The 22549-nt window shown below is 44.4% G+C and overlaps 2 protein-coding genes across 2 annotated transcripts in view; one reads left to right on the plus strand and one right to left on the minus strand.

Moving 5' to 3' along the window:
• The window catches only part of nudC (nuclear distribution C, dynein complex regulator), a 53665-nt gene that overhangs the window by 30113 nt on the left and 1003 nt on the right, over nt 1–22549 (minus strand). The gene's annotated exons all lie outside the window — the stretch shown is intronic.
• LOC108623013 (uncharacterized) lies at nt 11853–22097 on the plus strand. The gene is made up of 4 exons (XM_018021251.2): nt 11853–12395; nt 20450–20650; nt 20826–21090; nt 21195–22097. Exons 1-4 carry the CDS (start codon nt 12330–12332, stop codon nt 21218–21220), a joined length of 558 nt encoding a protein of 185 aa, XP_017876740.1. The 5' UTR covers nt 11853–12329; the 3' UTR covers nt 21221–22097.

Here is a 22549-nt window from a genome sequence, read left to right on the forward strand (position 1 = left end):
GCATCAATACTTAATTGGATATTTCCTTCTATACTTTTTAGCACGTAGCTATTTATTATTAGCATTATTCTTCCGATGTCTGATTTCTTTTTAATTATAGGATATGCGTTTTTCTAAGGTACATAAACTTTTGGGATTGACTGTATAGCCAGTACATCCCTAATGTCTCAGTTTAATCGCATGTTCATATTGACTCAAAATTACGAACTCGATTGATGTCAGTATGTCCTACTGATAATGGTGTACAACGTGATATGCATACCATTCGATTCCGAATCCTCGGGATGAAATTGTTTCGTGAAAGAAGCAAGGAGAATCGGTTGAACACCGGAATGCGACAAGTTCGAGCAAACAGTAGACGGTACCCGAATGTTCCTCACCTGCCGCCTTTGATTCTACGTCCGACCACGTTCTCTGGACGATAAACGTGATTTGTGGCGAGGAATCTTTTTTTATCTCTCCGATAAGCAGAACACGCGACAAGACTGTGCGGATAATACCGCGGTATAATTATAACGGGCGAGTTCCGGGTCGTGACTGTGAGTAACCGGTACTGCTCCTGGAAGATAATAAATCGGCAGGAACGAGGCGTGCATGCGTGCGTGCACGAGCGTCGTCTCGTCTCGCGCTGGCGTGACGCATCGCGGAATAAATGAAAACGTAAGCTCGTCGGGAAGAACGTCTCCGTCCGGAGGCGAGCGATTAATTCGCGACAAAATTAATACGATTTCGTTTTTTCCTTCTTAATAGACGCGATATTTCAAACGCTCGCTTAAGTAATCGGACATAATACTTCGGGACAAGAGGAGAGACGGGAGCTCCAAGGCCAAGCGGATGTGTTGACCTTGCCGTTTTCCAGAATCCATTTCCGCCGCCGGATAATGAGGCTTGGCCGATGCTAATTGGAGCATTGTTGAAATTTTTTAAAATTTAAACGTTCGACGAACAAAGGATCGAGTACTTTAAACTTGTATCGCCGGAATTTATTTAACATTTGGCGGACAACTCCGTTGATTAAACTGGGATAAACGTATTTTGATTTATCGGCACTTAAAAAGTTATTGGTCTCTCGTAAAAGAATACATCAAGTTGAAATTGCTCAGGTTTCCACCGTCGAGAAACCCAGACAGTTTCCAATCACGTTGTATAATTCGTAATTAATTAGCGGACACCTCGGGCCCGATAATTCATTCTTCGGGGCGAGACTCAACCTTGCCAGTCGAATATCCGGCCGGACGAACGAGCTACGGGAGGGTGAGTGGTCGGCGCAAAAACGAAAGGAAAGAGAAAACGGAGCCGAACGGAAGGGAGCGGAAAAAAGAGAAAAAGCCCGGCTATACGTGGCTTATCGTTCCCCTCGGACAGGTTTGCGCCCGTATGTCCGTATATAAACGCAGCGCGCATATAAATTTGTTATAGCTATCTCCGTCCCCTGGTTGTTTGTCGTAGGAAAGAGACGGATAAAGAAACGCGATCCTCATCGCGAGTCCGCGGTAGACGCATGCAACCGCGTTGCAATTAGACATTTTTCTGGCGGGTCGGGGTCCGAGGAAACACAAAGAAGAATAAGAAGTACGGCGGAGAAGCCCTAGAGCTCCGGGATACACGGCTCCTGGAGGGGGTTCAGGGTTACACAGCTGAAACGAGCGAGACCTTGTCAATGGCCCGTAGGAGATTGTTCCGGCGCGCGAAGAAATTTCGAGATCGCCCCGGGTTAGATAACGCCCAGGCCTGTCGCGAACGACACCTTCACTGCCAGATAAAATAGAGAAAACTCGTCGGAAATTTAAGAATCCTAACAGGAGTATTTTCAATTTAATCGTACAAGGCGTCGATAGAATAGAATCCATCATTTCTGCTTGTGACACGTTGACCATGTACGACGTTGTTGCAAGCCACTCGTTATTATTTCAGGGATACAGACTGATATTTTCTTAAGCAAAGACAATATGTTATTTTTCAGATAATTATCGGTTTCGCATTACGGTGCAATTAATCAAAGATTATTTACTGATAATAACGGACATATTTATCGGTGGAAAAAGGTTAAACGATTGAACCAGGGAGTCCTTAAATCACTCGCGTTATCGAGGAATGAAGTCATTCAAGTAGCCGGCAATTATCTTCAGTGGCGAACGGATCGCAAACGAAGGGCCTTTCACGAAATGGTTTCGCTTAACGACACTCGCCATAAGCAAAGCTACAGCGATGTTGGCCGCCAACCTTGGAAGTCTCCATTTTACAGACCCCATAAACGCGACCTTAATAAAAGCGCTTATTCGCGCGCTACCCGCGAGGGATTAGCGCGTAAAGGTGCGCCGAATAGGAATTTAACAAACGCGGAAACGAGTCGAAATCACGTAGAGTCCGTGTCCACATATTTTTTGTCCGAATCGGGATTACTCGTTCTGTGACGTTGATGTGTACGTCAGGTAGCCGGATGAAAGGGTAAGAGTTTTGTTCTCCACGGCAAGGCCGTGGATTTTGCGGTTTCCGTGGCGAAGGTCTCGAGTCGAGAGGAAACGTCGGTCTCGTTTAGAACGCGAGATAAGAAAACAGAGATTTTCTCACACAATTTCTGCCGGAACTGACCGCGCCTTCGGGTGTCGAAACGAACTGTCTATCGCGTAGGCGCGAAGACGACGATTACTCTATTAGAAATCGAATGAGATCAGCTTTTATTGCGGAGAACAGAGTTCAGATTAAAATCGATGAGAGCGAACGAGAGCACGACGTTAGTACGAGACTTACATATCCTTTTTCGTAATTTAAATGAACAAAGAGAACGAACAAGTGATACAGTGAACCGAATTCGAAACGACTGCTATTCTTCGGCCCTCAGCCAGAAACAGGGAACGCGAGAGCCTGCCGCTGAACCACGTGCTTAACAGAGCAGAAAAACGTCGAGACGAGAGACGACGACGACGACGGCGACGCTTCTATGCTCGGCTCCGGGCCGTTTCACGCGAGTCGCATAAAACGCTCGTTCACCTTGCTCGCGATGAATAGCAGGTTCTCGTGTCCCGCGTTTTTCGCCGAATTATACGACCGACGAATGAGAAAGAAGGACCCGCGAGGCGGATTCGCAACCATGAGGTCAAAGAACTCGCGAGAGAGGATCTTGAAAAAGAGAGGATCTCTTATCGCGCTCGGGCCAACGTACCGAAGTACGCTCGTGACCATGCTTTCCTTTCTTTTTCTCGGTGCCCCAAGAATTTTTGCCGCGCGACATGCCGCCGTTCAGTTTGTTGACCCACGTTCATCTGAATAATGCACTTGTCTCAGACAAACATCTTCAGTGGCTGCAAAAATCTTTTTGCAAACACGATCACAGAAAGCCTAGCAAAAATCGTAGGCATACTAATCTCGCAAGTATGTAATAAGATTGTATCATAACGTATGTAACTAGTGTCGTCTGACAATCGTATTTGGAAGTGGTTAATTAATTTTCTCAGAAGCGAACAATGGGGACTGAGATGAAGACGTTTTAGCCCCGAGGAGGACACGAAGAGATCGAAACACTTGTGCACCGCCGAGCGACAATCGCAGGAGCGAGTCGATGCCTTGTTACGCTGGCGCACGCGACACGCATGGAATTCGTGAACATTGTATATGCCTTCCTTTCTCCTCGAATCTTTGGCACGGAACTGTGGGAAGAGCGACCGACACGATTCGCGAGAGTCGTCTCGATTCGACGAACTATTACGCTCATCCGTCGCCATATACAGATCAATAATTTCCTCGTTGAAATATACCCATATAAAGTGACTTTAAGGTGTCTCGCAATCATCCCATTATTTAGACATTTTTATCGTGCTCTCATAATTAAAATTCAACTATCAACCAATCAGCCCAATGGCCGATCAATTCCGCGCGAGGTTCCAAACCTGAGCGAATCAATCAAGATCATCCCTGTAATTAATCTATCACACGTTCCAAAGGGATTCACATGGAACCGAGCTTGGAGTGAATACAAAACTGAAACAGCCGAATCATTGGGGACTCGTTGCAAAACCTGTATGATCGGGATCCTCTAATTAGAGATCAGCGCGCGCAATCGATTGCCGGCGCGTTATGGCCAGCAATTTATCCTGTAACCGCGTTTCTTCTTTTTTCTCCTCCAATTCCGTTCGTTAAGAAGCCAACGCGCTTTATTGTGAAGGCAAAGGGTACGTACATGGATGGTAGTGCAGTCAGACACTCTGCAAAGTGTCGATCATCGTGACTCACGTGAGAATGCGAGTTTTTACATCACGCGAGCGCACGTGTCGTGGACGATCGATGTTGGCGATCACCCAACGCCGCCGTTTCGTATCGCGGTTTATTAATAACAGCCAAGATCTCGGCAATCAACTCAATTCGTCTTATCAATTTATGAGTTCATTCAATCGTTATGCAATCTTGTATCTTAATTTGCCTCCAAAATTAGTGTTAACGATAAGGATCTCGTGATCGTGCACGACTCGTGCGAACCATGCATCCTAATTTCCCAGCATGCGGAAGGAAAGCTCCGGCTGATTTCATGCTGAACCATCGTGTAATAATGCGGAGCAACGACACCGACTGGACTGTAATAAGCTTCCGTCAGGATCAACCGTAATCGGTTCCGGGATTAAGAACCATGGGAGATAATACTCGTTTAACTTTTCGAGCCGATGGATATTCATTTGTTTTTGCATGCAAGATAGCCATTTAGCATAATCCATAAACTATGCGATATGCGTTTAGGAAAACAACATTCTTGCCGGATTATGTCAGATACCGGGGCGAGATAAAAGATATGTAAAGGTGTGTGTGTGTTATTCGTAGATAAAGAGCTGGTCAGGATCAAACTCTAAATAACGGAACTCCATGCCATAATCATCCAATAAGAAACCGGATTGATTTTGCCTAACTCGATAGTTCAACAAAACATAATTGCTCTTGACGAATCGTACACGTGGATTCAATAGAGATATTTAAGAGCTCTTAAACCGTGACGTGATAGCCTTTTTTAAAATTAGGCTGAAGAAGTTCGTGGAACTAGACGCACCATGAAAATCGGCTTCAGGTTTTTTAGTAATCCACTTCACACAACGATGATCTTTTTAACCTCCTATAAAAAGTGGGAGGTATTCTGGCCAAATCCGTATAGACTCGAATGATCGATCTCTTTAGAGACTGGCAGAATAACAAGTCGTTCAACTCATCCGAAAAACATAATACATAGTATCAGACATTTATAAGAGATCATGATTTTTTTTTTTTTAAATTCCGGAAGTTAATCCTGCCGCTCACTGCACTTAACACACAAAAAAATGATTTCATCTTTGATCCGTGGAAATTCCTGGTTTGCTTCATCAGTAATTTCAAGATACAAGCTAAATACCATGAGTTTGCAAAGAATACAAGCCTCGATGTGCGTATTCCATTAGAAACATAAAAATAATTCCAAGCGTGAGAGCAGAGATATAATTATAATTCGTTATCGAAGGTCGGTAATAAATTGCAAACAGTCCGGTTATAATTCATACAGGACCTAAATTATAATACGCTGAGAGTCGCGAGATGGGCGTAGTGCCAGCGTAATTATTGTTTGTACGGATTTACCTGTTCCGTAATTGCCTGGTCGCCCGTGAAACCCGAGTGCCCAACGAATTGAATAAAGAACATGACAATGAATGCAGATATATGGATTTATAAAGATGTCGTACGTCGACGTATATTGCGAAACACAGGAAGATCGTTTCGCGTTAACTGCCTCGAGGCAACAAACAAGAGCATAGACGGTTTGAGAATTCCGTAGTCAGCGAACAAAGTTCGATCGCGCTAACACACACGCGAGTTAATCACTTGATGCAGAAGCGTGGACAGATTTGCAAGGAAGATGCGTGTTACACGGCGAATGCAGAACATTCATGACGTAACGCACGGTGAAAGCTAAATCGAAACAATGGTGAAAATTCGCAAAGCTAATGCGTAAACCGACTGACTTTTCCCTAACAGCATCTGAGCAAATTTTCAAAAGTACAAGAACAGAGAACTACCGGAAGAGAAATTTGTATTTACTTTTCATTGATCAATCCAGTTTGATAAAGCTAAATTAGCATGAACAATTATTCTCCATTGCCAAGTCTCTTATGCGAATGCAAATTCCTCAGCTACATACATAATCGGGAGAGACCGATGCGACGATCGATAATCGGAAAGAACAAGCTACTGGGAGCCTGCACGAGGACGGTTGTGCAATGCGCGCGGTTCCACGAAGCAGCACGTGAAAAGTTAGCGACGACAGTTAAACTCGAGTTGTATACACAGCCATTGCGAAGCGAAGGCGCGCCTCTCCTTCCGATGGCCGCTTTCTTTTCGGCTTGCCTAAGATATTACGGATCGCTCCACGTGTTTCCCGACACGTCGAGGATGCCACTGCTCCGATTGCACAACCCGATTCCACGCGGATAACCCATTGCACCTTGCAACCGAATCCAACGGTGATTCTTAAACTGCCGATTTGTATGCAAAATAAAATGCTGATGTCAATTAAAAAATAAAATCGATTGTACTTTTGATATCCTCTTGTATGCGCTTTTTATATTTCGTTCGCATCCAGTTTTTATATAAACTAGCAATTCTATCGAAGTTTAAGGGAGATTCCGGAGGGAATTAGCAAATGGAAGTATTATAAGTAGGTCCGTGATGTAATTTAAGGAAAGAGGAATGCCGGTTGGCTACTCTGGTAGAAATTAAGCGTCCCTGGCCTTAGTCTCTTCCAGTAGGATTGCGTAATCGTTGGGATAAGATCGGTTCGGTATCGATTGAGAGGAGAAGCTGCTTGGAATACCCGGCACGTTTCGAAAAATGTGACTATATTTAACTCGTTAGATTATCGTTACGAAACAGTCGCCTGATTAATTCGCGGAAGATCGCCGATCAGGTTAAACTAGTAATGAGCATAATTGTGGTGTAAAAAAAGAACGGATAAGTCGTATGAAAATAGCTGGGGCGATTACAGGAAATTAGCTCGTGGAATCTCCAACGCGGATCGCGGGAAAAAAAGCAAGTTGTTTCTTTTTTAAGACTGCTCGTTGCAGCCACTTTTATAAATGCACGATTCCCCGTCGAATTCCGCGGGATTTTCCGCTCTTGCACGCGTCTCTGTTTGCAAATTGTCTCACGCGGATTCCCTCGTGTCTATCAACTGAAATAACACGTATGCGCGAACCTGAAATAGAAACACGTATCTCCAGCAGTTTAACGCGCGGTAAAAAAGGGAAATAACGGATAAAACTGTTTGATTCATGCACCGGATGCAACTGCCGACTCGGAACGGTGTGAAAATTACAGAACAGTTAATAAAACGTGCATAAACCGTGCGAAAACGCGATTCTCTCTCAATTTCGACCGTAAATCAAAAAATAATATGCAAGGCTACCGTTCAACGACAACCCGCGTTGTTTGCTAAGATCACTCCTATAGATTACGTTCGCGAATTCGTAAATGAAAATTAACGCGATAAGCGCTTTCATTTCGTACGCGATGCACGCTCTCACTAGAATTGATCAGCGTATTAACGATTAATTAAACGGTTGAGTGTTTCGCGTTTCACTTGTAAAATTGTCGATGCACTCTGCGTTTCTGAGAGATTTTAATCAACGACACAAACTTTTCATTTTGAACGACAACACCTCTGAATTTTATAATTAGTTTGTACCTAATCGTATGTTATCCGGTTCGATGAACGATGACAAAGATAAATTTCTGACAGTCCCGCGGACGTCGAATTGTTCACGGGCACGGATACGCGGTTCTGGGTCGACCGGATAAACGATTGGCATCACGGCTTAATAACGTAATGCACGAGAGACGGGGAATCGTGTCCGGGTTCGTACACGAGCTTCGTCCATTCACAATCTCATTCACCAACTCTATCCACCTGGCTACTATTACAGACTATCTTTAGAAGACAATAAAATTATACCAAATATGCAACGCGCGTTACGATCGAAGATACAATACTTAATTGAAGAACCAACGATTGAATATACACAAAGTATAAACAGTATTTAAAGTATCAAACATACAGAGTATTCAAAATAGACTGTACATTGCAATGCTGATCTATTATAACACATTCCTATGCAAAACGCAGTCCGTATATTTTATTTTGCAAGTATAAAATTGAGAGACGTCCGCAGGCAAACGAACAGACACTGGATCGCTCGAAAAGACCTACAGGTGTCCAGGATGACGTAGTCCCGGCTTCGCACGTAACGTTCACGGCCTACCAGGGGCACGGTTGATTCTGCTCTGAATATTCGTCTAGATCCCGAGGCACGCGGATATCCGCGTAAGCGGCGCGAGAACAACCGTTGCCCTCGATACACTCTGGACAAGCCCGGACCAGTTTTTGACTTCCTTCTCCGTTCACGTCGGGAGTAATACCGATCGAAATATACGTTTCACACCTTACACCACCCAGTTTCGTCACTCTTGTCGTCGACGACAGGGAAAGTTCGCCACGATGGCTTCATCAAACAGACGTTTTAACATTACATACGTTCAGTCTCATAATTTCTAGATAGAGTATCAATCATTAAGCAACAATAATTTAATGCTTAGTACACAGATATATGTAACTCATCCTCGGTTGAACGCCGTGGAAAATAATCCGAGGACAATGTTATGTATGCTAATTACAGTATTTATGATGCTCTGTCGAAGTTTTCTTTAAATACAAGTCATCCTCGTGATGAATTAATATCTTCGTTGAATCGATTCGTGTATAACGGATTTTTGGAATAAGTAACGGTAGTTGGTCTAAAGGTTCTTCTAAGACCTTCGACTCCGCTATCGGTTTAGGGATCGCGTACATTCCCTCACGGACCCTTTGCGAAAGAAACGAGAGATTGTACACTTGTTTACAAAGGTTAAACTATTTCCTGGATCGTAGACACGCGTAAATCGATTCAAGGGCTAACGCTTCGGTTTAACCAATGCCTTTGATCGTGCGATATTCACTATTGGAGAGGCTGGGTTCGTGTACGAGGCTTGTAAAACGCGCGCAATCAATTTCTGGAAGGACCGCCTGGTAAGAGGTCGAGAGAAGGTGCAAGGAGGATCGAGAGGAGCCAGCCAATCCCTTTCGACCTTGCTCGCGATCGGAAATGATCGATACGCCGCGCGAACGTTCGAGTTCCGCACGCATACAAGCGGATCCGACGTGGATCAGGAAGTTGTCGAAAGTCTGGCCTTGCGGCGGCCAAAAAGAGTCGAATAGAGCGGCCGACAAAATTGCGAGAACCGAAGAAGAAAAAAAGAAAAGGGAATTAGCTTCCGACACTTACGACAACGCATACCGTCACCCTTGGCTGCTTTATTTAGCCTGCGGTAGGAAACAAACGATCCGCTTACACGCGATCGATATCCTCGCTCCAATCTTTGCTGGATTTTATTCGAAAATTCGACTGCATATTTATGAAAATGTTTTACAAATACCTTTGCAACGATTCTCTTCTGATGAAAAAGATATCGGCACGTTACATCATGTAATACAGGAGAATATATGCAACGACACTGTCGATACGTCGTAAATAATTAATAACAGCGTCGAATAATAATTGCGTGATGAAAGGCGATTGATTTAGAGTCGCCGGCCGGTCGAACCGACGATTATGTATATCCGTTTAATAAAGATGCACCGATTTCTGTTTACCCGGACGATTAATCAAATTTCCCAACGCAAATAATAACTTTAATTACCGGCGTTGACACGTGGAATTACACCTCGACTGTCGCGATACAGATTTACGAGTCGCTGAAAGGAAGAGCAGAACAATCGGTGGGAATCTGTTTGTTGCATTTGCAACGAGATCACGATTATTATTATACGTGCAACAAGTACGAGCGTGATTCCCCGGGAACAATTATTTATCAGCTGAATCGCGTGCTTCGAGAAGAAAACAACCAGTGTTCTTTTTCGCGTGTTTTTCCACAATTTCTCCGGGAGGACAAAGCACGGAAAAAGATCGGATTATCCCTTGTCGGAGGATCGACGCGTCCCCTCGTCGATTAAGTAACCCTCGCTTCCTGATTAACCAATTATCTCTGCTCGCGATCCAACCGTGAACGTATTACCCAATAATATGTAGTTACCCGCCCGCGTTTCTCTTTATATTATAAATAATTCGTAAGTCCACTCCGGGACGGTCAAATGGAAAATCGATAAATCTATTTGCTTAGCAAAGATCTCGATGGGCGGACGACTCGATCTGTCGCGTAACCTCGCCTTGGAAAAACCGGAGGCTGTTGGTCCATTACGAGGACGGAAGCAGCCTCGGTTGCCAGAAATAGAGCGAACAGAGCTTCTCGTAGTCTCGTTCCTGATCGGAATATTTAATCACGGAGCGATCTAATTCCCGCGCGGTAGCGACGGCACGACATGTCCTCGCGGAAAACTCGTGACTAAGTTTGAAACATTTCCGAGAAGCTATTAAACCCGATTCGAACGGTGAATCTGAGACGACTATGGTCATCGACTACGGCCGAGCCAAGGTCACTGGCCATCGAACATTACGTAAAAACCGTTTCCAAAGTGACACAACTACTGAAATTTTTATCGGATCTGAAATGACACGGCACTTCTCGCGCTACGAATACTCGATTTTTCTGGATGCAGGGTCGAATTAGCCTCAGCGTTCCAAAGCGATGATGAGGCGATTCCCAGAAAGAGTGACGTTAAATGTATTAAGAAGTAAATTCAGAGGCTGCATGCAACACGCGATCCGAGCCTAGCGACCCGGATTCGAAGTCGTGATTCCTCCTCTAATGGGACGTTATCGTGATACGTTTGCCTCCGTTCCACGGGATTACCGCCTGGGAATCTGCCTCCCACGCGAGTACAACCTGTATCGGGCGGATTATGAAACGAGGATTGTGTTCACGACAATAAATCCGATATCTTTCCGCTAACATGGATAAATGCTGCGTTCGAGTCCAATTAGGATTCTGGATAGATCTAGAGCAATATGATTCTGAGTGCCTAGTAGCTAGAGTTCATGAGAAACGATCTATAGATCTGGAGTAGGAGATATCGTAGTTCGTAAATAGGGGCTCGAGTGTCGCCACCCTTAGTCCTTTCATCGATAAAACATCGGCAAAGAAGAATCAAAAAGACAGAAAAGACCGTGTCCGTCGTACCTACGCATACCTGTGCCAAGAAGGAACAGGTTTGTGAACCGGAGGTCTGTCCTGTGGAGCGTCATCGCGAGAGCGTCGTCGAACTGACCAGAAGTCTGCTCGACCGTTCATCATAAGAAGAAACCGGTGGAAACTAAATGCCCGATGATTAGCCGAAGATAAAGGAAAATCAGCTGAAACGCAGAAAGCGTGTCGGGTCTCGTGCTCCGAGATGTTGTTCGTTATCTGTCGTTTCTCCATTGAAAAGTAACTGGCTGATGTTTTTATCGAATCGATACTGTCGATGCCAGAAATGTCCATTCCTCGAATCGAGAAATGCAAGGGAGGCACTCCGCAGTGAGAGAAGTATTGATGATAAGGAGCAGGCTCCGAATACAGTTTATGCGATGCCCACGAGGCAGGAATAGGGCGTCCCTTGCCTCGTTCCTTCGTCCTTGCGCCTAGAACCGCCACCTCAGCGCGATGCGTGTCTCTGTGTGCGTGTTCTGCGTACACACGCAGCCGAGTAGAAGGAATAAAAAAAAAAAAAGATCGATCCTCTCGGCCGTGGTGCTGCGGAGAGCCGGGCCCGCGTGCAGGATCGGCGCGACGTGCCGTGAGCGCGCTCGGCTCGTTCAGGGTGGGAGATACGAAGGTATAAAACCGATCTGGCTGAGTGCTGGCAGCCAGTCCAAAGGCCAGATGTGGCGACGGCTCTAGTCGCACGCGTGCGAGAGAGACGATCACTGATCACGGCGTGCGGTACTCCCGCGAAAATAGAAAAGAGACCTGTTCATGGTTCCTTTGTACGATCGCTCAGCTTCTCTGCGACGATTTTAGCCGGAGAAACGCCGGTTGAAGAAAGGCATTCCAAAGGGAGAAGCATTTGTCCTGCTCCGGGTCAGTGGAGAAAGGACAACGGACTCTAGTGACGAGATTTCCTTTGGGGCTTTTGTCGAGGCTGATCCTCGGAACTTTTTCGTTGCTCGTTATTTCTGGGGGTGGTCGCGGACGGTTTCTTGTGGAATACGCACGGGGATCACCAGCCGGTTCACGGGAGTGGTGATCGAACGGAACGAACCAAGAGTGTAACACCTAGGTGCGAATTTCGAGACCTAGGAGATCCTCCGAGTGCGAAATAATTTATCTCAGTGATACCGAAAACACCCTGGAACATGTCTGCAATCCGAATCAACGTGGAAGAGGCCTCCAACGACGGTCGCGAGGACCTCGTCCCTGACGTAAGTTCAACATTCGTCGAGCTAAGGATCGTAACTGCCGAGTTTCTTCTTCTCTGGTAGCATCATAGATACATAGCCGGGTGCAAAGTGGTATCGCGGAACTCACGCAGTCTCTGCTTTCTATTCGTCGTTCCTTCCGCAATCGGGAAGTCTCGATTCCGTGGTCCGACAAGATTTAATCACGATTACAAAACGATTCATCAGGGACTTTCACGAAGAAGAACTCGGATGCTCGATCGGCGAGAAAAAACTAGTAGTTTCCTGCTCGGAAACTCACGCAATTGATAAAAAAAATTTATTTAGCCTGTGATTACGTAAAGTAGGTGTAAATTTTGAGGAAGAAGAATTTTACGGATGTTATCTAACAGGAACTGGCACCCACCGGATTTAATGCATCGCCGATAATTACCGTGTCTTTTATGTTTGTTTCCTACCGGAGCTTAACTCGACTGATTATCAGGGTGAACGTTGCCGTTTGAAAACAGTACGATTACGTAGCGATCAAGTTCGCGAACTTCTGCCATTGTAACAGCGTTCGCGTACAGCTCGCTGGTGGATACGCATCCCGAGTGGCAAGTGGTGCGATTGAATCGCGGTAAAAGGCGTCGAACGGTTTAGGTTCACGGGCAACGCGTGTACAAGCGGCGTAACACCGTTCACCGCGAATACTTAATAAGTCTGACACCCATCCAGCGCGGCCGTTTATGTAATTGCAAAGCAAACCGGGCGCGACTTCGCGGACAACGGTGGCGCGCGTCAGTTGAGAAACAAAGGACGATATCGTTCTCAGATATTCGTAGAAAATAACGCGTACGAAATTACAATATACCTGCATTGAGCAATTGAATCTGTGTAGCCAGCTCGATGAAAAATCGAACACCGAGAACGTGCGACTCGAACCAAAGTACCCTTTCACGCGTCAGGTTGAGAATTTCAATTGTGCCTAATGTATAAAACGCAATGGGGCCGGTCAAGACGTTTATTAAACTCTCATTCTGGTATTCGTATCGGAAACTATTTATACGCCTTTTAGTTTGTAAGATTTTCTAAATGCAAAGCTGATCGATATGTTAAAAAGAAAAAGAAGGAACGCGTGGGCGTCGCGCAATAAAAGTAGAGTACGCAGGTATGAAAAACGATTTCCATAATTCTGTTTCTCCGGGTAGAAGCCGGGCAGCCAAGCCACCTGTAGGCCATTTCTCACATTCGCGTTTCATAATTCCCCCTCGCCGTTCTTTAACCGTAGCCAGACCACGATCACCTTCTCCAAGTTTACGCGTAGGAACCGTGACAATATACATACTTCTGAACCAATTCCAACGCTACACATTAACGAGAATTAAAATTTAATAAACGTTGTCCCCTGAACGGAAATCTTTGAAGAGTTCTTCGAAGAATTTTTATTATTTTTTCTACATTGAGAGACGAAGTATAAAATCCTAATTAATGCGTGGCGTTCACCTTGTGCATTCGACAGTGAAACGAAAGCTAGCTCGTGAAAGGTCAAAAACGAAGAAAGGTCGGTTTCAGAAACGCGTCGTTAAATCGTCGAGATGCAATTGATTATCGTCGTGTCGAGAAATGCAAGTGGCATCTCGAAGAGGTCGGACCGATACGAGAACAAGATCCACCCTTCGTTATCGATCATTTGCACGACAACGCGATATCGAGGATCCATGACCGCGATCTACGATTCACAACTACGCAATCTTTCAACTGTAAAATTTTTTAATAAAAGTTCCTCGGAATATAAGTACAGCGTCCACGTTATCAGAATGTACGTGCGGCCCGTGAAATAGATAAATCACGTGCACCTTCATGAAATGTCGGGAGATTAGTCATGCACGACTCGATTCTGCAATGCAACTGATTAAACGAAAATATCGGCTGCGAGTTCCAAAGGTTGGTTAGAAAGGAAATGAACTTGTACTTTCGACTTGGTACGGTGGACGAGGAACGAAGTTTAGAGATCCCTTGCCAATGTGGGCAACCTTCGTATAGCGAACTCTCCATAACCTTCGCATACTAAACGCTGTCATTAAAATAATCGACGATATAATTCCCGTGGCATCGAACTTTGAAACAACCACGGAATCGGCTTCTGTAATACGCTCGACTGTGAGCTTACGTCAGCGTCGAAGAAAAAATATATAGTGTCCCTGAGAGATTAGGGTACTAATTAATCAGTGTGCGAAAACAATTCTCAGTCGTTCACCTTAAAAGGAATTCGCGCTCGCGTGGATTTCACTTTCTACCTTGATAGCCGAGACTCGTTTATCTCGCCGTCGAACAAAACACGTGTGCTTGTTTATGTGAAACTTAGAGAAGTTCGATGACACCAAGGACTAAAGATCGAGCGGGAAAACGATGAGAAAAATGATCATACGTGATGGACCAAGGACGCAGGAATAGAAAAGCGAAGGCTTAAGATCGAAACAGAGAAATCGATTTTGCAATATAGAGTGCTTTCTCCTGTCGCATGCAAATGTGGAAGGGGACCGCGACATTGACTCGTAGTACATAAAAAGGGTGTACCACATGAGAATTCCGTATTGGCAAAGATCGAAATGTTTTTAGACGAGCTCTAAAACAGGTGCGTATTACCGAGTGAAGCATTTCGAATGCTCTTCGGAAACGATTATTAGATAACTGTGACGGAGAAATGCTGAAACATCCTCGGTTATATAATTCCTCTGCCGGTTCATTAAGGAAACAGATTTCGTTAGATTACGTGACAGAAACGGCGCGTGTCGAACTTTCATTCCTGTTTCAAGGCGGCATAACATTTTTCTAATAGTCGCCACGGATATTCTGAACGTATCCTATATGCAATAATTTTTCGCCGATATTAAACTAATATTTATTAAAAAGTTTCGTTTTAAGTAAAATAATTGTTGCGGTCGACGAAATCGAAATTTCCACGATATTTCCGAAGACGAGTTGATCACACACTGTTTCTACTGAAACGGGATAACGAGTTGAGTAAGCGTGGTTAAGATAAATTCGCAAGCTTCAAATGTTGAATCAATTCATATTCTCAGCTGCAAAGAAAAGGAAAGAGATGATAACGAGAGGAGCAAACGTCGTTCGCAAAACTGAAAATATTAGAGTCTAACGATAGCGGCCTCGCAATTTCCGAAGGAACTACTTACTCACATAGTAAATGCAAATAAACGGCGGCGACCTAGAGAAGGTCCAAGATCCATCCGGATCCGGTGCACTCGTGACATTTCACGTCGATGCTCGTCGTTAAGCGTGCCCGATCCACTGATCGCATAAATAATTCGTAAAGATCGCCTGGCGTTATGAAATCGATGGACTCTCGATTTATTTATAGTTTTGTTGGAATTATGGATTCTCTTCCTCTTTCGGTAAGAAAACGTTTCGAATCGAGCGCGAGGTTCGAGGTCGCTCGGTAGAATATTGGAGCGATAAATGAACAAGATCGACGATAAACATGGTGCTGTGGTATTATCGATGATCGTAGCAAGTGGATTTTGTTTCTTTTTATTTGCGCAAGGAAGTAGAAAGCTGTCGAAAGTTTGAAAACGCCGAATTTCGTGATATATCCTTAGACGAAAAGGAAAGTATTCATTATGCATTCGCTTATAGAAGTCGTTATCTCCTCCGGTAATTAATAACGCGATCCGGTTATTAATCAATCAAACTGGTAATTGAAGTTTGTTAGAAATATACACGGAAATTTGAAAACGCGAGCCATTCATTACGATCGATTGCCATGGGCGATGCCCGAGGCTCAAATAAAAGAACGAGTTGAAAAACGTGTAACTAAATCATTCGGACTAATTAAATTTGCACTTGTGCCGTGGTAATAACGAAATAGTTCACTTGGAAAATTGGAATTGAATTAGTAAATCCAGAATATTCAAGACCAGACATCGTGACAATTAATATATCGTCAATTCCCAATAATACAGGCGATGCAATTTGTTTTCAAGCCGACTGAAAAGTGTCGATCTGCACCATATCCGCTCGCGTTAATTCCCGTGTCCTCAGCTTATCTCTTTTGAAACCGTGCCAATCGTTGGTTACGAAAGAGCCTGGTGGATTCATAAACAAGGTCTGCAACAGCCTAGCGGAAGTGGAACGGCGTCTCGATTTTTAAAGAGTCCTCCGCGCAACAACGCAACGAGATAAGCACTCGGTTCGATGAGTTAAGAGCCTGGTGAAAATTGCGGACGCGCGCGTACTCGCGACCACCTTTAATAGCGATTGGTTCAGGAAACAGCTTTCTTCCTCTTCGCGGAAGAGAAGGAGACTCCTTTATTCCGCTCTCGAAGATTCTCTCCGCGACAACTTTCGTTCTTGCTGTTTACCGAGTACGGCGATAAACACGGTTTCGTGTCATCAGCCAAGTGGAAGATAATTTTTGTTAATCGCCCGTCAATTATTCGACCCATTTAATGGTTAATTGATTCGCTCAATATCGAATCGATCTCGAGTAAGGTCTCAGAAGCGTAATGACGAACGATTACCGATAAGGACACGCGTACTCCGAGCGATCATACGTGAGCCTTTGCCTTCTTTCGATTGAACAGATATCTGCTAATTGGCGATCGGAATCGATCTCGCGAAAGGGAAGCAGAGAAGGTCGTCTCAGATCAGAAGTCTAAACGCATCGTCGTTACGCTTTTCACACTTCTATTGGAAGACGGAAAATGAGTCGAGGACTAATTGCATCCGGGATCATCGAGGTCCATCCTGAACACAAGACAATTACTCGATCGCTGTTCTAACTAACAAGCCGTCAAGGTTATTAAACAGGATCGCTGGAAGTGTTCCACGGATCATTTCACTTTTGTTGCCTGAATTCGTCCGAAGCCTCTAGAAGCCGCCTCTGCCATGAATCTTCGTCTCGCGAAGGAGCTACGACAGGAGGCCCGTGAGAGATCTCAACGCTCGATCCTAGTTTCATAATCCGCGTTCTAGTCAGATCAGACGCGAAGATGATCCCAAGGACGGGTCTACGATCGTCAATTACCGATCAGCCATATCAAAAGGCGAGCTCGAAATCCGTGGAGGGTAGCAAATTTTTTCCCCGTTCTTTGACCGAGGATACAGCGCGTTAAACGGAGCGAAACCGACGTGTAATGAAGCCGAAGCCTCGTTGCAAAATATGCAGACGCGATCGCGGGTCTTGTTAGATTTATGCTTTCTGTGAGGCAAGCGCGCGGGTTCGGCGTGAAAACAGGCTGAACAAAGACCAGCACGGAGATGGAACACGAAAGTGTTGAAACTTGTGCATTATTAAAATTATTGCCTCCCGCATGTTCCCTAGTCGCAAATGACTGGTTGCCAGCCACACACTTTTTTTCTAATATAAAACGCTTCGAGATAAAGACTGACCCCTATTCTAATCACTGTTGCAAGCAAAGAGTTATCACAGGTAGTTTGAGTAGCCCTCCGTGATAAAAATATTCATATGTAAAGCGTTTAACGTATTAATTTCCTAAATTGTTGAAGGAATCTTGAAATGTCAAAGTTTCAAAGGTGTAATCGTAATATAATCATAGTTACACGCCATGCGTGTGCCTCGGAGACCGACGAAAGTTACTTCATCACGACGGCGTAATTTACCTAATAATAACGTCTAGAGAAATTCGATGAGGAATTACCGATAGTTATCGAAAGTTGTCTAACTCGTAAGAATATCTTTTGCATAATAACTTTCTATTATTCCATTTGCCAATTGTTAAAACGATTTGAATAATGAAGCCATCAGAAAAGATTCCGTGCTAAGAAATGTTAAATATATGTTTTGAAGAGTCATTGGAAAAATAGAATTGTATAGCTAAGCGTACAAACGTCCAAATTTGCATTCGCATTGGACGAGCGGAGGTGCAGCTAGAAATCCGGTTCGAAGGGATCGTAGGAGTCTGACAGAAGAAAAGGAGCACTCGCATTATTGCGAGCCGAAGGGACCGAACTCGACTTATTCATGAACGCGTATCTTATTCAAATTCCCCGTAAGCGTCCATCTCTTGAATAGCGGTACGTTTTTATAAATCGCTGGGCGACACTTTTTTCTCTAGTCTATTCCGAAACGATTATCTCATCGTCGGAATTCCCGGACGTTATGGAATATTTTTTAACAAACCAAATTATTTGTTTTGTTATCTAAAAACTGGCAAGAATGAATTCGTGGAGAACCGATTTCTGCAAACGTATTTCCGTAAACTATATCGCGTTTCACATCCGCGAAGGAAACGTAAGATAGACAAGGTTAATCCTCGGGTTCTGTTATCGCTACCTTGTAACACATATCTTTTTATGATCGCTTGTTCACGCATCCGCTCATTAGGCGTTGCCGCGCTGAACATAATTCGAAGTATGTACAATGGTATCGGTAACGAGAAAACGTAGCCCGAGGTATATCGACTGACGCGTTCTCAAGACGACTCTCGACCTACACGAATCAACGGGAGTATCCGATTGTTGAATTCCAATCGAGTCACTGGCTTCACTGTGGGCGAATCTCCTTTGACAATCGAAACGAGCGAAACTTGTCAGACTTCTCCCAATTCAAATATCTCAAATCCATTGATCGGTATAGTTCTTGATTAATTTCGAAGGAAATCGGAAATCTTGTTCATCCCTCTCAATGGCTAGATCAGGTTGAAAGGGGAACGAAAAAGAACGCGGGTTCCAGAGTGTCGCGTTACCTGGTTCCCGGAGCACAGGTGCGGCGCTTCGAGGCTGACCAGTGTATTGTGTTCCAAAAAATTCTTAACGACACGACGCCTCTTCGAGCGTTCTCCTCTCGCTCTCGGGATTTCCCTTCTCGCCTCGATAAAAATTCGTTGATATACCGGCTCGACAACGAATACCTGTCAGGTATCGAGATTCAGTTATGAAACTCTTGATTCAGACAGATACGTCGGGCGCCATTCTCTCGTATTGTCTAGTCTTACGCAATCTCAGCTGTTCTTTTTCATTCTAGACCGTGCAATTTCGGTACTATACTTCGACGTATGCAATTCTGTTAACCATTCGGTGTACCATATAATCTCACGTTTCATCTTACTAAACTGATCGACCGATACAAAACTTAATTGACTGTCAAAGGCTCGGTGTATCCCGGAAGATTGAAAATCGCGGCGTACAAAAATGTGAGCAAGGCTTCTACGTTATTTTCTGAATCGACCACGCCCGACAGGACGCATAAATCCTGGCTGGAGCGTTCCATTAGAGCTCGATACTCCGATCGAAAAAGAGAAGCAGGGACCTTGAGCGGCAGCCAGTAGCAGCGAAGGTAGGCCACAGACTCAGTACGCGAAATGCTGATTTACGTGCGAAAATGGCCAATTAACTGGCGTAATCGCTTTGCGTACACTCGAAACCGCAGTGTCAAAGTCGCGGAAACGTTCTCCCACTTGGCCATGAAAAAGGTTCCGCGCATCGCGAGACAAGGAACCAGATGATACAATTGGTCTCCCCAACTGATATCATCTCCAAGAATTGGAATCGTGCGTTTGATCCAAGGATCCGTTTCTCGTTCAGAATTCCTATTGGCTTTGTTCTCATATTCGAATGGGCAGGTGAAATCTCGCGGAAGGGAATAGTATGTGATTTCATTGGATTGATGCACTATCCGTCGACGGAGAAACGGGCACGATCTGGCTACCCGCAGACGTATTCGAACAATGAGACGTTGCGACAGTCTTTCGAAAACGGTGTTCGCTGGTATGCAAAGTATGTTTCGCGAAGAATAGAATGCTGGTTAACGCGAAAGTCTATGTTCCTCCTTTAGTGAGATGGTTAATTAGTATCGACGGTAGTACTCGAAGAAGTTGTGCTTGAGATATTTCTCATTCTGAAGGGTCACTTAATACACTCGTTTAATCAGAGCGTCCGATCACCGAGCAGATGAAAGATGAAACTCAGATAACGTGGCTACGTATATGCGACTCGGCGACAGATAAACTGCACGCGGTTGCAGGTGGAGGACATGCGGGCGAGGGCAGAAGCGTAACTCCCGCGACATTATCGCTTACGCAATCGAACCTCTTCACGTCGATTTACGTTGGTTTCAGATCGAGGCGACGGCGGCGGCGGCTACGACGGTGGCTACGACGGCAGTAGCGGGCAGCCCGCTTTCCTGGCACATCCCAAGGCCGTCCTTGGTCGGCAGAAGCGAGAGGGATAGCGAGAATGGTAGCTGGGCTCATAATTTGCACCCGAACTCGCCGTCCAGAGGATCCACTTCCTCCCAGGGATCCACCGCCAGCACACACGTAAGTGATCCCAGCAAAATTACAAGTTTCGGATACTTTAAACATTATACCTTCGGTCTAGATATCATACTTCGAAATAATCGAAGAAAGATTTAAAAATGAAGGCTTGCTTGCTTTTCCTGATATATGAAATCGCGTCGAAAAGGATCAATGATCAATTACGGACGTTTTGCAGAGCGCCGCGTCGGGCACGTTACTCCTAACAGCCGCGAACCTGGCGAATCTAGCGGCGATTCATCCGCCTACGGTCACGGCACCAAAACAGATGGACACAGCTTCGGTCGCGAGCAGTACCCACTTTACCGTGGTGAATGGTTTAGGCAGACCGACGACGGTCTACAGAAAGTCCTTCTGCGCGAGAAACCAGCTCACCGTGCTCGTCTGCACGATGAGCTTCCTATTCATGGTCGGCCTGCTTCTTGGGATCCTCTACATGGAAAGTGAGTATCTCTAATCGTTATGGATTATCGAAGGATCTCATAGTGATCTATTATGTTTAAGATCGATCTCTACCAGCCTCCATTGCTTTTTCTTTTGATTCCAGTGAGAATTCGTGACAAGTACCATTAAACGAGGGACAGACGACGAGTGTGGATCTTTTTGGTGGTTTACGTGAAGCTCGAAGAAACGATTTAGTTTCGGAAACACGCATGGATCCTCAACTATGATCAACGGGATCATTCATATTTATACACATATATCGTCGCTTAGAATGTTAGAACCCGACTCGATTAGACGTTCTCGATTAGAGATAAAGTTTTAAAGGCTGTATCGCACCGCGTTCAGCGTGCGGTACGTGACAACTCAGTAATTACGTTCATGTAATGAGGTAGCTTTAGGTAAAACGCGTATAAATGTTAGGACGCGATCCCTGATTCGTCAGGCCGATTATTTCGCGAAAGGACCTGCTCGCGTCCTTTGAATTACGATGATTATCGTAGAATATTTCCTGCCACATTTCTTTTCTTGTATAATTAAGATCAAACGACGCACGTACGAAAAACTATCGCTTATACCTCTGCTCGAAGTCGATTATTCGAGACCACAATGCATATTTAGAGATGATCGATTTGAATGGGATTGAAATCGAAAGTAAATTCAACAAAGAGCTTTCGATTTGGATTCGCATTAAATTAGATCGAATCGATATCGTCGTCTAATTTCGTAACTCATGCATATAAGAAGTTCTTCGATTAACAACCGACAGAAGCAATCGACGAGGCGGCAGTTATATAAGTGGATACACGCTAACTTTAGGGTTTTGTTATTTAATTGTTACTAACAGAAAATGAGCGCCTGGATTCTGTAAGCCTCGTGTTCCAGGGTGTGTACGAAAAAGAAATTGAGCAGTGATCGCACCGATCACTGACTCGCAACTGTGATATTACTTGCGTATTAATAAATCGTCGATTCAACAAGAAACTGTCGAACCATGAAAAAGTGTCAACGCTCTGTTTTATTTCAACCCCGTTCCTTGTTTTTCCGCACGATTAGTCAAAGGATCAATCGCATGAAAATTTACTATTGAAATAATAGATGACAAAACATGACGAAGACAATTTACAAACTGTCATCAATTCCGAGAAATTCACATTCACAACGCTAAACCTACTGACAGTTTCTGTAAAATAATGTGCTATATTTGTATTTTTTACATTTTAGTGCAATTTAGTGTAAGCACTGACACTTCAGTTTAGTATCAGTTCAAATAATAGTTGCAATTTGAACAATATGATAAAACAAATTTAGTTTTCATTTTACATCTTGTATAAAAATTTAAAAATGTTCGTTTGACCGTTGCATGGTAGGTTTAGCGTTAATTATATTATCTCATTTATCATGAGACTTCCATCGCTTATCGTTAGACATTAAATGATTTTCGAGAAAAATAATTTATTT

Source organism: Ceratina calcarata, unplaced genomic scaffold (genome assembly GCF_001652005.2).
Source record: "Ceratina calcarata isolate Rehan_Ccalc_2016 unplaced genomic scaffold, ASM165200v1 scaffold25, whole genome shotgun sequence".
Classification (NCBI taxonomy): domain Eukaryota; kingdom Metazoa; phylum Arthropoda; class Insecta; order Hymenoptera; family Apidae; genus Ceratina; species Ceratina calcarata.